Consider the following 15,631-nt stretch of genomic DNA (forward strand, 5'->3'; position numbering starts at 1 on the left):
CTCTCCTTCCCCATCCCCTCCCCTTCTTCGCCATCCCCTCCCCTCCCCTTCTTCGCCATCCCCTCTCCTTCCCCATCCCCTCCCCTCCTTTCCCATCCCCTCCCCTCCTACCACCACCTCTCTTTCTCTCCCCCTCCCTTTCCTCCCCCTCCTCCCTCATCCCTTCCCCCCCTCCCAGCACCTCTCTTTCTCTCCCCCCTCCTTCTCTCCTCCTCCCCCTTCCCCTCTTCTCCTCCCACCACCTCTCTTTCTCTCCCCCTCCTTCCTTATCCCCTCCCCTCTCTCCCCCTTCCCTCCTCCCCGCCGGCGGCCACGTGAGCGAAATGAGAAGGGGGACGGAGAGGCGGCGCTAAAACGTGCCGTAGATCGGGCCCGAAGCCTGTTTTCCCTTCTCCTAAGGGAAAAGAGAAAGGTCCGGCCATGGGAGCGCCCCTGGCTCCCAGGGAGTCGGCCCAGTTTATTGCCGCGAACAGCCAGGATGTGACGATCGAAGAAGCGGGGGTGCACAAGGTGGCCGAGATGTTGCGGGCCCGGGGCTGTGGCGGAGCGTTGGGCTTGGAGGACTGGAAGGCCCTTCACGAGCTGAACCCTCGGGCTGCCGATGAGGACGCCGTCAATTGGGTGTTCCTCGTAGACACCCTCAACTTTTCCTTTTGGGCCGAAACAGATGACCGCAAGTGCCTGGTGAAGTACAGAGGGAAAGACTACAGTGGCTACTGGTCCCTGTGTGCGGCCGTCAACAGAGCCCTGGATGAAGGTGGGTGCCGTAGGCCCGCGGCGACTAGGCTGAAGTGAGAGATCTTTATTTCCAGTGATGCTCTTGATGCCTCTTGACCTGTTTCGAGGTCCGTCTCTCCAGACTTAGCCCTTTCCCTCTGCTCCCCCTCCTCTTCCCCCTTCCCCTTCCCTCAGCACTGTGCTCATTTGTTTTATATTGTTTCTTAGCCTATTTATTTTGTTAATGAGGTGTACATCTCCTTGATTCTATTCATCTCGATGATGTTGTCTCGTTTTTGTTTGGTTCTGTTTTCTTTTGCCGTCTGTCTCCCCCGATTAGACTGTGAGCCCGTCGTTGGGCAGGGATTGTCTCTATCTGTTGCCGAATTATACATTCCAAGCGCGTAGTACAGTGCTCTGCACACAGTAAGCGCTCAATAAGTACGAATGAATGAATTCTAGACTGTGAGCCCGCTGTTGGGTGGAGATTGTCTCTTTCTGTTGCCGAATTGTACTTTCCAAGCGCTTAGTACACCGCTCTGCACACAGTAAGCGCTCGGTAAATACGATTGAATGAACTTAACCTTTTCTACTAAATGTGGGGGGGTTCTTAGGGTATTTGAGTGTTTAATAATAATAATAATAATGTTGGTATTTGTTAAGCGCTTACTATGTGCCGAGCACTGTTCTAAGCGCTGGGGTAGACACAGGGGAATCAGGTTGTCCCACGTGGGGCTCACAGTCTTAATCCCCATTTTACAGATGAGGTAACTGAGGCACCGAGTTTACTATGTGCCAGGCACTGTACTAAGCACCCGGATGGGTACAAGCAGCGTGGCTCAGAGGAAAGAGCCTGGGCTTGGGAGTCAGAGGTCATGGGTTCGAATCCCGGCTCTACCACTTGTCAGCTGTGTGACTGTGGGCAAGTCACTTCACTGTGCCTCAGTTACCTCATCTGTAAAATGGGGATTAAGACTGTGAGCCTCACGTGCGACAACCTGATTACCCTGTCTACCCCAGCGCTTAGGACAGTGCTCTGCACATAGTAAGCGCTTAACAAATACCAACATTATTATTATTACGAGCTCATCGGGTTGGATACGGGCCACGTTAGTCCGTCGTCGGTCGATCGTATTTCATTCATTTAATCGTGTTTATCGAGCGCTTACTGTGTGCAGAGCATTGGACTAAGCGCTTGCAAAGTACAATTCGGCAACAGAGAGACCATCCTTACCCAACCACAAGCTCACAGTCCAGAAGGGGGGAGACAGACAACAAAACAAGTAGACAGGCATACACTTAAGTAGAAATAATAATCTTGGTATTAAGTGCTTACTATGTGTCGAGCACTGTTCTAAGCACTGGGGTAGATACAGGGTAAGCAGGTTGTCCCACGTGAGGCTCACAGTCTTAATCCCCATTTTACAGATGAGGTAATGAGGCACTGAGAAGTCAAGTGACTTGCCCAAAGGTAGGCTGTGGGGGAAGAGTTGGGAGAGTGCCTAGAAGGCATCATGTGGCCTAGAAATGATGATGATAATGATGGTATTTGTTAAGCGCTTACTATTTGCCAAGCACTGTTCTAAGTGCTGGGGTAGATACAAGGTAATCCAGTTGTCCTACGTGGGGCTGACAGTCTTAATCCTCATTTTACAGATGAGGTAACTGAAGCTCAGAGAATAATAATAAATAACTATGGTATTTGTTAAGCACTTACTATGTGCCAAGCACTGTCCTAAGCACTGGGGTAGATACATGGTAATGAGATTGTCCTACGTGATATCCCAGTCTTAATCCCCATTTTACAGATGAGGTCACTGAGGCACAGAGAAGTTAAGTGGCCTGCCCAAGGTCACACAGCAGACAAGTGGCGGTGCCGAAATTAGAACCCACATCCTCTGACTCCCAAGTCCGGGCTCTTCCCACTAAGCCACGCTGCTGCTCCCAATCACCACTGGCAGCTCCTCACCACCTTCGGTTGTTCCTGCCGGGCTTGAGACCGAGCAGAAGGACAAAAAAGGCTGCAAGGAGTCCGGGAATCTGCCCCTCTGCCATTCCTAACGTGAAGAAGCGAGAGGAGTATGGGCACAGTCCTAGCACCATTTTTAAATTGATGCTGAGCTGGGGAGGCTCCTTTTACTAAAGTGTCCAGGAGGGTGAAATTTTTCAGGGGTGTCCTGAAAAATTTGGTTTGGAAAAAACAATAGAGTTAGCAGACATGATCCCCGCCCTTGAAGTGAATGGTTTTTTTTTCACATCCTGTCCCATTTTTATGCTCAGTTTTTAGTTTCCCCTCATAAGCCTTTGGAAATTGGGCCTTGAAAAAGCATCAGAAGAGAGTTATAATATGTCACAGTAATTTTCAGTGCCTTTAGGCAGTAACCTAAAGAAGCAGCGTGGCCCAGTGGAAGGAGCCCGGGCCTGGGAGTCAGGAGACCTGGGTTCTCGTCCCAGCTCTGCCACCGCCTGCCTTCTGGGTGACCTTGGGTAAGTTGATTCACTTCTCTGTGCCTCGGTTTCCTCATCTGTCAAATGGGGTTTCAGTACCTGTTCTCCCTCCTACCTAGACTGCGAGCCCCATACAGAACCGGGACTGTGTGTGACCTGATTAACTTGTCTACCCTAGTGCTTAGTAGAGTGCTTGGTGCATAATATGTGCTTAACAAATTTGATAATAATTAAATATCACTATTTAAATTTTATTCAATTAAAAATATAATTATTGTTATGAAATGTAGGATAGTGCAGAGTAAAGGTGAGAAACTGTTTTCCCATCTTTTCTATGTGCTCCTGAACAGCTGCTGTATGTGAATACGTAGCACTGTATTACTGGAAGGGAAAAAAGAAAAAGTAGGCAAAACTAGCTTACAGCTAGTTTTGTGAGAAGCAGCGTGGCTCAGTGGAAAGAGCCCGGGCCTGGGAGTCAGAGGTCATGGGTTCTAATCCCGGCTCTGCCGCTTGTCAGCTGTGTGACTTTGGGAAGCCGCTTAACCTCTCTGTGCCTCAGTTCCCTCATCTGTAAAATGGGGATTAAGACTGCGCCCCACGTGGGACAACCTGATTACCTTATATCCCCTGCCCCCAGTGTTTAGAACGGTGCTTGGCACATAGTAAGCGCTTAACAAATGCCATCATTATTATTAACTAAATCCCCGTTATTCAAAAGGAATAAAATCACTTGTCTTTGACATGGAAGCAGATCTGTGCCATCCCAGGCCAAGGAAATGAGGTAATATCCAAAAGAGAACGCCTTATCTTCCCCCGCAAACCCCTGTCCTCCCCTAATTTTTCCATCACTGTAGATAGCACCACCATGGTTCCTGTCTTGCAAGCCCATAACCTTGGCGTCATCCGCGACTCAGCTCTCTCATTCAACCCACATATTCAATCTGTCACTAAATCCTGTCAGTTCAACCTTCACCACATCTCTAAAATCCATCCTTTCCTCTCCATTCAAACTGCTACCACATTAATCCAAGCAATTATCCAATCCTACGCTGATTACTGTATCGGCCTTCTTGCCAACCTCCCTGCCTCCTGTCTTTCCCCATTGCAGTCCATACTTCACTCTGCTGCCCGGATCATATTTCTACAAAAACGTTCAGGCCATGTCTTCCTGGCTTGTCAGGAATCTCCAGGGGTTGCCCATCTACCTCCGCATTAAACAGAAACTCCTTACCATAGCATGGCCTAGTGGCAAGAGCACGGGCTTGGGAGTCAGAGGACGTGGGTTCTAATCCTGACTCTGCCACTTGTCTGCTGTGTGACCTTGGGCATGTCACTTAGCTTCTCTGTGCCTGTTACCTCAGCTGTAAAATGGGGATTAAGACTGAGCCCCATGGGGGACAACCTGATTACCTTCTATCTACCCCGGCACTTAGAACAGTGCTGAGCAGGTAGTAAGTGTGTAACAAATGTCGTAATTATTATTATTTCAACTCCTCAATCACCGTGTCCCCTCCTACCTCACTTAGCTGCTCTCCTACTACAGTGCAGTCCTCCGCACACTTCGCTCCTCCTAATGCCAACCTACTCCCTGTACGTCGGTCTCGTCTATCTCACTGCCGACCTCTCAACCACCTCCCGCCTCTGGCCTGGAATGTCCTCCCTCTTCATCTCCAACAGACAGTTAATCTCCCCACTTTAAAGGCACATCTCCTCTAAGAAGCCTTCCCTGACTCAGCCCTCATTTTCTTTCCCCACTCCCTTCTCCGTCACCTGATTTGCTCCCTTTTCACCCTTTCCTCAGCCTCAGAGCACTTACGTACATATCCGAGATTTATCTGTTTATAGTAATGTCCATCTTCCCCCCTAGACTGCGAACTCGTTGTGGGCAAGAATGTGTCTACCAACTCCATTGTATTGTACTCTCCCAAGCATTTAGTAAGGAGCTCTGCACACAGCAAGTGCTCAATAAATATGATTGATTAGTGTTAGGAATTGTTAGCTTGCTTTGGGGGTAAAGTTAACCAGGTACATCTGAGCTGCTGGTTACCTTAATCCTTAATCCAAGATTCAGGAAGAGGCTAATCTTGTGTTTAAACCTGCTGGGGGTTTAAGAGGAAGAGGGAAACCTAAAACAGTTGGGGCAGTTTGATTTTCTGTCCCTCCATCTTGAGCCTCTCTGGGATGGATATAGGCTTAATCAGTTTGGACCACAGGTCATGTAATTTATTTTTTTTTTGTATTCGTTAAGTGCTTATTATGTGCCGGGCACTGTACCATTTTCCACATGGGGCTCACACTCTTGATCACTGTTATACAGATGAGGGAGCTGAGGCACAGAGAAGGGAAAGTGACTTGTCCAAGGTCTAATAGCAGACAAGTGGCAGAGCTGAGATTAGAACCCAGGTCCTTCTGACTCCCAAACCCTGGTTTAAAATACAGTACAAAATTAAGGATCAAGAACTCAAATCCTATCATTCTCTTTAGTACTAGTAATAGTATTTATTGAGTACCTGTTGTGGGCAGACCACCATACTAAGCGCTAGGAAAGAGTTCATTTATATTTTTATGTGTGCAATCCTCTTAAATTTTTTTTGTGGTATTTAAGTGCTTACTATGTGCCAAGCTTCATACTAAGTGCTGGGATAGATAGAAGATCATCGGGTCAGACGCAGTCCCTGTCCCATATAAGACTAACAGTCTAATTAGGAGGAAGTAGGATTTTATCCCCGTTTTGCAGGTGAGGAAACTGAGGCATAGAGCAGTTATGTGATGTGCCCAAGGTCACACAGCAGACAACTGGTGGAGCTGGGATCAGAACCCAGGTCCTTCTGACTTCCAGGCCTGGGCTCTTTCCACTAAGACCATTGCAAGCAAATGCCCTTTTCTATTAAGAAAAATGCTCAATAACTCTTGGCTTTTTGTTATAAGGGTTTGAGGCAGAGGGGTGTGATTTCTCAATAATGGTGGGCCCAGAGACCAGAACTGGAAAGCTTTGAGCAACTCTTTAACAATCCTTATCCGCCCATATATCTTTTCTTGACTGAGGTATTTGCTCCCCTGTCATGGCTGTTGACACTTACTGAGCACTTGCCTGTTGTCTTTAAATTATATAGCATAAATTTCCTATTTCTTTATATCAATGTCTGCCTCCTCTAACTGTAAGCTTGTCGAGGGCAGGGAAAGCGTCTGCTAATTCTGTTGTATTTTGCTCTCCCAAGCGCCTAGTACAGCAGAGCACTCGGTAAGTGCTTGATAAATACCATTCATTGATTGTATCTTGCCCCAAACACAAACATTTCCAGCTCCCTTGGTTTTGGGGTTTTTTTATAGCATCTGTTAAGCTCTTACTTTGTGCCAGGCACTGTACTAAGCACAGGGGTGGATACAAGATAATCGGGTTGGACACGATCCCTGTCCCACGTGGGGCTCACAGTCTCAATCCCCATTTTAGAGATGAGGAAAATAAGGCCCGGAGAAATGCAGTGACACACCCAAGGTCATCCAGCAGACAAGGGGCGGAGCCGGGATGAGAACTCCCAGGCCCAGGCTCTAACCACCAGGCCCCACTGCTTCCCTTTCAAGTAAACAGGAAGGGGACCAGTAAACTGTTCGTTTTGTCAGGCTATTTCAGCATCTGCTGAAAGCTGGTTATTTCAGCTCAAGCACATTCCTCTGGGTGCCAGAAAGTTCCAAAGGTTGGGCCTTGAGGACAGCTTCCGCTCCCTTCCCCCCACTGCCAGAAGGAACAGGGCTTAGGCATATGAGTTAGTGCATAAGTCGTAGGATATATGAGATGTGCAACCGGTCATTAGTATTTAGTCAGTCAAATGTATCTGTTGAGCACTTACGGTGTGCAGAGCTCTGTACTGAGCGCTTGGGGGAGTACAATAGAATGACAGACGGCCACATCCCCCGCTCTTTATTGAGCAGTTTGTACCGAGGACGGTACTGAACGCTTAGAGTCCGGTAGAACAATAGTCACATTCCCTGCCCACAACGAGTTTACAGTTTAGAGGGGGAGACGGGCATGAATAGAAATGAATAAATTAGGGGTAAGGACTTCAGCGCCGGGGTGGCCGAAAGGCTGCGTTCTTCCTGAAGAACCGTCTAGGTGGTGACGTGTGGTTTGCTTTTCCTAAAGGGATACCCATCACGAGTGCTTCGTATTATGCCTCGATGACCCTTGATCAGGTGCTCCATGTATTGCGCAGTGACACGGATGTCCCCATGCCTCTGATTGAAGAGAGACACCGCATTCTCAACGAGACCGGGAGAATCCTGCTTGACCGCTTTGGAGGGTCTTTCCTCCACTGCGTGCGACAGAGCGGGCTGAGCGCGCTCAGGCTGATGCAGCTGGTCGTCGAAAGTTTCCCTTCTTATAGAGATGAGGCTGTCTTCCAGGTGAGTTGACGGTTTGGGGAAAGTTTGAGCCGCCGTGATGATCATTCCTTTTATTTGTAGGAATAGTAGGCCTTGGGGATTAGGACTAGGAGGCCTGATGATGGTGATGGAATTGAGAATCATAATGAGAAGCAGTGAGGTCTAGTGAACAGAGCCTGGGGGGGGGCAGAGGACCTGGCTTCTAATTCCGGCCACTTGTCTGCTGGGTGACCTTGGGCAAGTTGCTTTGCTTCTTCTCTGGGCCTCAGTTTCCTCATCTGGAAAATGGGGATTAAGACTGGGAGCTCCATGTGGGACAGAGACTGTGTCCGACCCAGTTAGGACAGAGCTTAGTACAGTGCTCTGGCACACAGGAAGCGCTTAATGAGCACTACACTTATTATTATTATCATTATTATTATTATTAGTGGCTGCTGAACCTCTGCCAGGTCAGCCATTCTTTCCGTCATATTTTTGGGTTGTTTTTCCCCCGCCAGGCACCAGCTCACACTCATGCCACGCAACTTCATCCTATTTCTTTCCAACTACGTCCCTAATTTGTCAGGGGCACCAAATTCTGTCCTTTTCTTCCAAAACGCTAGCACGGTAGTGCCTTCTTGGTGAGTTACGATGATGACGTTTGTCTTATACCCATGTGCTTCTGAGCCTAGATTTTCTTGTCTCTCAGTTGTAGTGGGAGTAATGTATTTATTAAGCACTCATTGTGTGCAGAGCACTGTCCTAAGCACTGGGGGAGAAATCATGTGTCGGAAATAAACTGCCCAATGAATCGTATTTATTGAGCACTACCTGTGTGCAGAGCACTTGGGAGAGTATCCAAGTTGGTAGAGGACACAAGTTGAAAAGCAGCGTGACTTAGTGGAAAGAGCACGGGTTTGGGAGTTGGAGGTCATGGCTTCTAATCCCGACTCCACCGCTTGTTTGCTGTGTGACCTTGGGCAAGTCACTTCACTTCTCTGTGCCTCAGCTCCCTCATCTGTAAAAATGAGGACTAAGACTGTGAGCCCCAAGTCAGCCCCTGACTGAGCCCTTGATCACTTTGTATTACTCCAGCACTTAGAACAGTGCTTGGCACATAGTAAGCATTTAACAAATACCATCATTATTATTATTATTATTAGATATGCTCCCTGCCCACAGTGAGCTTACCCCTGTCCCTCATGGGGCTCACATTCTAAGAGTTTAATAAGTGAGGCGAAGGGATTAGAGACAGACACCTCAGGAGCGATGAAACGTTAAAGCACATCACAAACCAATACACAATTATCTCATCTCGGCGATGAAGGAGACATACAAGAGCCTGCGGGAGCATCGATCAGTCGATCAATGGCATTTATTGAGCCCTTACCGTGTGCAGACTACCGTACTAAGTGCTTGGGAGAAGAGAGTACCAGAGAATTAGCAGACATGTTCCCTGCCCATAGGCGTGGAGACAGACATTAATAGGAAGAAAATGATTCCGGATAGAGATATAAGTGCTCTGGGAGGGGTGAATAAAGGGTGCAGATCCAGGTGTAAGGACGACACAGAAAGGAGTGGGAGAAGAGGAAATGAGGGCTTAGGGAAGGCCAGAAATAGCTCTTTGGCCTAGGAAAGAAGAGATTTTTGTATTTTGAGACAGCAGTGAAACGCTGGCACTGAGTGAACTTTGACGTGGATTAGTGCCTATTTCTCAACAGGACCCAACTGCAGATGCACTTAGTAAATAAACTTCAGTGATATTATCAACTTCTGTTTGCGTGCTATCTTTGAGGAGCTGGCGTTGCTTAACACTGTTTCTGAAATTGATCAGTGTGTGTTTGTACAAAGACAGCATTTAAAGTTACTTGATGGATCCAGGCATAAGGTTTCGGCATTGCAATAATTGCGGTGTTTGTTAAGCGCTTACTGTGTGCCAGTCACTGTACTAAACGCCGAGGTCGATACGAGCAAATCGTCCTTGTCCTACGTGGGGCTCACAGTCTCAATCCCCCTTTTACAGGTGAGGCCCAGAGAAGAGAAGCGACTTGCCCAAGGTCATGCAGCCGACAGGCGGTGGAGCCAGGATTAGAACCCATGACCTTCTGACTCCCAGGCCCGTGTTCTGTCCACTACACCATGCTGCTTCTCAACAGCATCATCAACAGCGTTTAGAAAAGTTCAGTTCCCCCAAGAAGCTCTTAATACTATTATTATTAACAATAGCATTTATTGAGCAACTATTGCATGCAGAGCACTGGACTGCCCTGAGCTCTTGGGAACCTATATTGTAAGCTCACTGTGGGCAGGAAATCTGTCCTTGTATTTTACTCTCCCAAGCGCGTAGTACACTGCTCTGCACACAGTAAATGCTCAATAAATACAATTGAATGAATGAATGTACTCTAGAAGTCCCTGCCCACAAGAAGCTTACAAACTCTTCCTCTAGACTGTAAGCTCCCTGTGGGCAGGGAACACGTCTACCAACTCTGTCACATTAGGCTGTCCTGACGCACATTAAATTTCATTGATTGAGTACACAAAACCAATTTTGAGGATGAGTTCACAAACTCAAATCCTCCCCTGACTGGTGGACATAAATACATGCTAAGCCATGTATGTATGTATGTTTGTGCGCAGTAGATAGAGCACGGGCCTGGGAGTCAGAAGATCATGGGTTTTAGTCCCGGCTCCGCCACTTTTCATTCAATAGTATTTATTGAGCGCTTACTATGTGCAGAGCACTGTACTAAGCGCTTGGAACGTACAAATCGGTAACAGATAGAGACAGTCCCTGCCCTTTGACGGGCTTACAGTCTAATCCGGGGAGACGGACAGACAAGAACAATGGCAATAAATAGAATCAAGGGGAAGAACATCTCATTAAAACAATAGCAAATAAATGGAATCAGGGTGATGTACATCTCATTAACAAAATAAATAGGGTAATGAAGATATATACAGTTGAGCGGACGAGTACCGTGCTGAGGGGATGGGACGGGAGAGGGGGAGGAGCAGAGGGGAAGGGGGGAGAAGAGGGTTTAGCTGCGGAGAGGTGAAGGGGGAGTAGAAGGAGCAGAGGGAAAAGGGGAGCGCAGTCTGGAAAGGCCTCTTGGAGGAGGTGAGCTTTAAGTAGGGTTTTGAAGAGGGGAAGAGAATTAGTTTGGCGGAGGTGAGGAGGGAGGGCATTCCAGGACCGCCACTTGCCGGCTGTGTGACACCGGGCAAGTCGCTTCACCTCTCTGGGCCTCAGTTACTTTATCTGTAAAATGGGAATTGATACCGTGAGCCCCACATGGGACAGGGACTGTATCCAACCCGATCTCCTTGTATCCACCCAGTGCTTAGTCCAACGCCTGGCACCTAGTAAGTGCTTAACAAATGCCACAGTCACTATGCTGATGATGGTGACTGTTGTATACAACTCAGGTCCTGGAGTAACCTGTATCTTCTTGTCCATCAGGGAAAAAGAATTTCGTTTTACAAACGGGCCCAGATCCTTGTGGCGGATACATGGAGTGTGTTAGAAGGAAAGGGAGATGGAGCCTTCACCGACATCGCCAGAATCACTATGTTTGCCGATTATAGGTTACCTCAGGTCCTTGCTCATCTGGGAGCGCTGAAGTACTCTGAGGAACTGCTGAAGAAACTTCACAAAGGTCTGCAAGTTGATCACATGATTCACTTAGCGTTCTTACATTATTAGATTCTCCTTCATTGAGACCCTGTCTACTGCTTGCAGGTGAATTCTTTCCCAGCGTTTAGTGTTTTGCTCGCAGTAAGGGCTCAATAAATACTTCACACTCAAGGCCTGACAACGAAAGGGGAATTTTCCATCGGGTCGACTCTAGAACGGCCTGAAACCGATAGCAGAAGGTGTGCGTGGAAACCTATTCATTCATTCATTGTCGTATTTATTGAGCGCTGACTGTGTGCAGAGCCCTGTACTGAGCGCTTGGAAAGTACAGTTCAGGAACAAATAGAGGCGATCCCTACCCAACACCGGGCTCACAGTCTGGGTTTCAAAACCTTCAGGATTCCTGTCGCTCCAGTCCCCTTCCCTGCTGACTGCTCTCCCGCTGTGATGGTGAGCATAGCAGCAGCGACAGAAGGCGGGGAAATGGATGTTTGGGCGGGATTTGAGAGAGCTCGCGTGAAACCTCGTGGGGTTGGACTAGTGACTGGAAGAAGGTGACAGTTGTGGGTTCTCTGGAAGGGTTCAGAGAGCCAAACAACATTCACCAAAGCGATGACTCGTAGGTTCTCCAGTGCCACTCCTTAAAAATAACCATGTCGTCTGTCGAGTGTTTGCAGTGCGCGAGAATCCAAAGTCGGTACACACAGTAGTCAGTGGTATTTGAGCACTTACTGTGTGCAGAACGCTGTACCGAGCACTGGGGAGAGTACGATGTAGCAGACACATTCCCTGCCCACAGTGAGCTTACAGTCTGGAGGGGTGACAGACATGAATAGAAATAAATACTAAAGGATTCTCTTTCCCTTGTTCAGAGTTTTAACTGGCCCCTCTCTGGTGAGGAATTACATCACTGATCATAGCTGGGAAAATAAGCTGTACCTTAGCCCAGATGGAGTTCATCTCTGTTTTTCCCAACATGGTAATAATCATGACAATTAATTATGGTGTTTGTTAAGCGCTTACTTTGCAATAAGCGCTGGGCCAGGTACAAGATAATCGGGCGGACACAAACCTTTGGCCCACATGGGGCTCTCGGTCGAAGTCGGAGGGAGATGGATTTAATCCCCATATGACAGATGAGGAAACTGAGGCCCAGAGAAATAAAGTGACTTGCCCAAAATCACATGGCAGGCAACTGGCAGAGCCGGGATTCGAAACTATGTCCTCTGACTCAGGCTCCTGCTTTTTCCAGTAGGCCACACTGAGGATTTTTTTCTTTTTTAATCTTTGACTAGCAAATCAGATTGCAAAGAGCAGGATTGAAAGTAGATTCTTCTCTTTGTTTGCCTCTACTGATCTTTCCTCCTTTTTCTCTAATATTCAGTTGGGCAGCTTCATTGTCAGCTTTAAAGCCCTCCATCATCTTGCCCCCTCCTACCTCTCCTCACTACTCCCCTACTCCAACCCAGCCCACACACTTCACTCCTCTAATGCCAACCTACTCACTGTACCTCCATCTCGTCTATCTCGCCGCCAACCTCTAGCCCACACATCCTGCCTCTGGCCTGGAATGACCTCCCTCTTCATATAATAATAATAATGATGATGATATTTGTTAAGCACTTACTGTGTGCCAAGCACCGTTCTAAGCGCTGGGGTAGATACAAGGTAATGTTGTCCCACATGGGGCTCACAGTCTTCATCCCCATTTTCCAGATGAGGGAACTGAGGCCCAATGAAGTGACTTGCCCAAGGTCCCAAGCAGACAAGTGGCAGAGCCGGGATTAGAACCCACGCCCTCTGACTCCCAAACCCGGGCCCTAAGCCACTAAGCCATGCTGCTTCTAACAACAACATTATCTGACAGACAATGACTCTCCCCACCTTTGAAGCCTTATTGGAGGCACATCTTCACCAAGAGGCCTTCCCTGTCAAAGCCCTCTTTTCCTTTTCTTCCGCTCCCTTTTGTGTCACCTTGACTTCCTCCCTTTATTCATCTCCCCCCAGCCCCGTAGCACCTATGTACATATCTGTAATTTATTTATTCATATTAATTTCTGTCTCCCTCTCTAGACTGTAACCTTCTGTGGGCAAGAAATGTGTCTGTTTTGTTGTCTTCTCACTTAATACAGTGCTCTGCACACAGTAAACGCTCAATACATACCGTTGATTGATTTTTCACAAGGTATGGTTTTGCACAGCTGCCAAGCCATGGCCAAAATAGACATCATTGTATTTATTGAGCGCTTCCTGTGTGCCGAGCACTGTACTAAGCGCTTGCCGTGTCTGGAGTGTGCAAACTTTAAGTTTCTTCCAAGTGGGGCTCACAACCTGAGAGGGAGGGAAACAGGCATTTTACCTGCATTTTACAGATAAGGCAACTGCGGCCCAAAGAAGTTAAGCGACCTGCACAAGGTCACACGGCAGGCATGTGGCAGAGTCAGAATTAGAACCTGGGTTTCCTGCCTCCTAGTCCTGTGCTCTGCCTAGAATTTGAATCACAGTGTGCGTTTCCAAGATCTTTGCCACCCCCTTGTGTAAAATCTTCAGTTAATTAAAGAAAAAAAGAAGTTTGAGACAGCTTACTCTGAGGTAAAGCAAATTTAGCTAATACTTTAAATGAATGCAAAACACGGAAACTGCCAGTGAGGCATTTCTGTAAAACCATTTTCCTTTAAGCACAAATTCCTTTGGAATGTCGGTTCTCTGTGAATTTATGCCCATAAGGTGGTTTTAAATCAACAGGGTGATGACTGTACGGTTTCTATCTTTCTACTAAACCTTGCCCCTAAAAATGATATGGCGTAGCGGATAGAGCACGGGCCTGGGAGTCAGAAGGTCATGGATTCTAAACCCGACTCTGCCACCTGTTTGCTGCGTGACCTTGGGCAAGTTACTTTACTTCTCTGTGCTTATCTGTAAAATGGGGATTGAGATTGTGAGCCCCTCGTGAGTCAGGGACTGTCCCCAACCCGATTCGCTTGTATCCACCCCAGCGCTTAGAACAGTGCCTGACACATAGTAAGTGCATAACAAATGCCGTGATTATTATTATTAGCTGTTACATTATTAGATTGACACGCAGTCTAACAGGGAGGGAGAACAAGTATTTAATCCTCATTTGCCCCATGAGGAACTCTAACCTCACTCTGGGCAGGGAATGTATCTACCAAAATTCTGTTATATTGTACTCTCCCAAGTGCTTAGTCCAGTGCTCTGCACACAATAAATACCATTAATTAATGAAAACTGGGGCACAGAGACGTTCAGGAACTTCCCTGGGGTCACACAGCAGGCAAGCTCTTTCCACCAGACCACAGAATGTTGCTGTGGAATGACGACGACGACGATGAAGATAGTGTTATTTATTGAGCTCCCACTGGGTGCAGTGCATTGTACCGCCCACTTGGGAAATAAGAATGGTATTTAAGTGCTTATTATGTACCCAGCTGTGTTGTAAGCGCTAGGGTAGATGCAAGATGATCACACTGGGCACAGTCCTTGTCCCACACGGGGCTCACAGTCTAAGTAAGAGGGAGGATAGGTGTCGAATTGCCGTTTTCCAGATGAGGGAACTGAGGCCCAGAGAAGCGAAGTGACTCGCCCAAGGTCACCCAGCAGGCAAGCGGCGGAGCCGGGATGAACACCCGGGTCCTCTGAATCCCAGGCCCGGGCTCTTTCCGTTAGGCCACCCTGATTCGAGTCCAACAGTAGCACCGAACATGGTTCACCTGCCCTCAAGGAGCTTCCACTGTAATGGCGTAGAATGTACGTTTGCTTCTTCGTCCCCTTATGTTCTCGGCTTTGATTTGTTCAACAGGAGAAATGTTCTCCTCTGGGGATCGACAAGAAGTGGAAATCAGAGGATGTTCCATCTGGTGTGTCGAACTGATCCGGGATCGACTTCTGGAACTCACCAAAAAGGATGAAAAATTGGGCACAGAGATCAATTCAGTTCTTCTCGATTATTATCTGTGGGATTATGCCCGGGATCACAGGGAAGATATGAAGGGAATGCCCTTCCATCGCATACGTTGCATATACTATTGATCGCAGGGAGCCAGTCAAAGCCATTGGATTTCATTAATAGGGTAATTGGGAGAAAAATCGAATTAAGGAGGCCCGGCCGCACATTTCTCCTCTCATTCTCCTGTCTTGCACCTTAGTTAATTTTGATTCCTCTCTGCGGCTTCGCCTCAGTGTCTGGCGGGGAACGTGTCTACCAAACTCCGTTGTATCAGACTCTTCCAAGCATTTAACACAGGGCTCTGCACACAGCGCTCGGTAAATGGAGAAGCAGCGTGGCTCAGTGGAAAGAGCATGGGCTTTGGAGTCAGGGCTCATGAGTTCAAATCCCAGCTCTGCCACTTGTCGGCTGTGTGACTGTGGGCAAGTCACTTAACTTCTCTGTGCCTCAGTTCCCTCATCTGTAAAATGGGGATTAAGACTGTGAGCCCCACGTGGGACAAC

General features: G+C 47.8%; 1 protein-coding gene across 1 annotated transcript; it reads left to right on the forward strand.

Annotated features, from left to right (window-relative positions):
* Positions 1-233: 233 nt before the first annotated feature.
* CX5H9orf64 (chromosome X5 C9orf64 homolog) lies at positions 234-15,357 on the forward strand. Its single transcript, XM_029056121.1, has 4 exons — positions 234-757; positions 7,307-7,566; positions 10,988-11,183; positions 14,982-15,357. The coding sequence occupies exons 1-4, from the start codon at positions 421-423 to the stop codon at positions 15,209-15,211; spliced, it is 1,023 nt and encodes a 340-aa protein (XP_028911954.1). The 5' UTR covers positions 234-420; the 3' UTR covers positions 15,212-15,357.
* Positions 15,358-15,631: the final 274 nt, after the last annotated feature.

This window comes from Ornithorhynchus anatinus, chromosome X5 (genome assembly GCF_004115215.2).
Source record: "Ornithorhynchus anatinus isolate Pmale09 chromosome X5, mOrnAna1.pri.v4, whole genome shotgun sequence".
Classification (NCBI taxonomy): Eukaryota; Metazoa; Chordata; class Mammalia; order Monotremata; family Ornithorhynchidae; genus Ornithorhynchus; species Ornithorhynchus anatinus.

What these genes read in the sequence shown, in the direction of transcription:
- CX5H9orf64 (XM_029056121.1), top strand. Translation starts at nt 421, where the DNA reads ATGGGAGCGCCCCTGGCTCCCAGGGAGTCGGCCCAGTTTATTGCCGCG. An exon ending in CAACAGAGCCCTGGATGAAG is followed by an intron (nt 758 to 7,306) that starts GTGGGTGCCGTA and finishes CTTTTCCTAAAG; the next exon opens with GGATACCCATCACGAGTGCT. An exon ending in GAGATGAGGCTGTCTTCCAG is followed by an intron (nt 7,567 to 10,987) that starts GTGAGTTGACGG and finishes CTTGTCCATCAG; the next exon opens with GGAAAAAGAATTTCGTTTTA.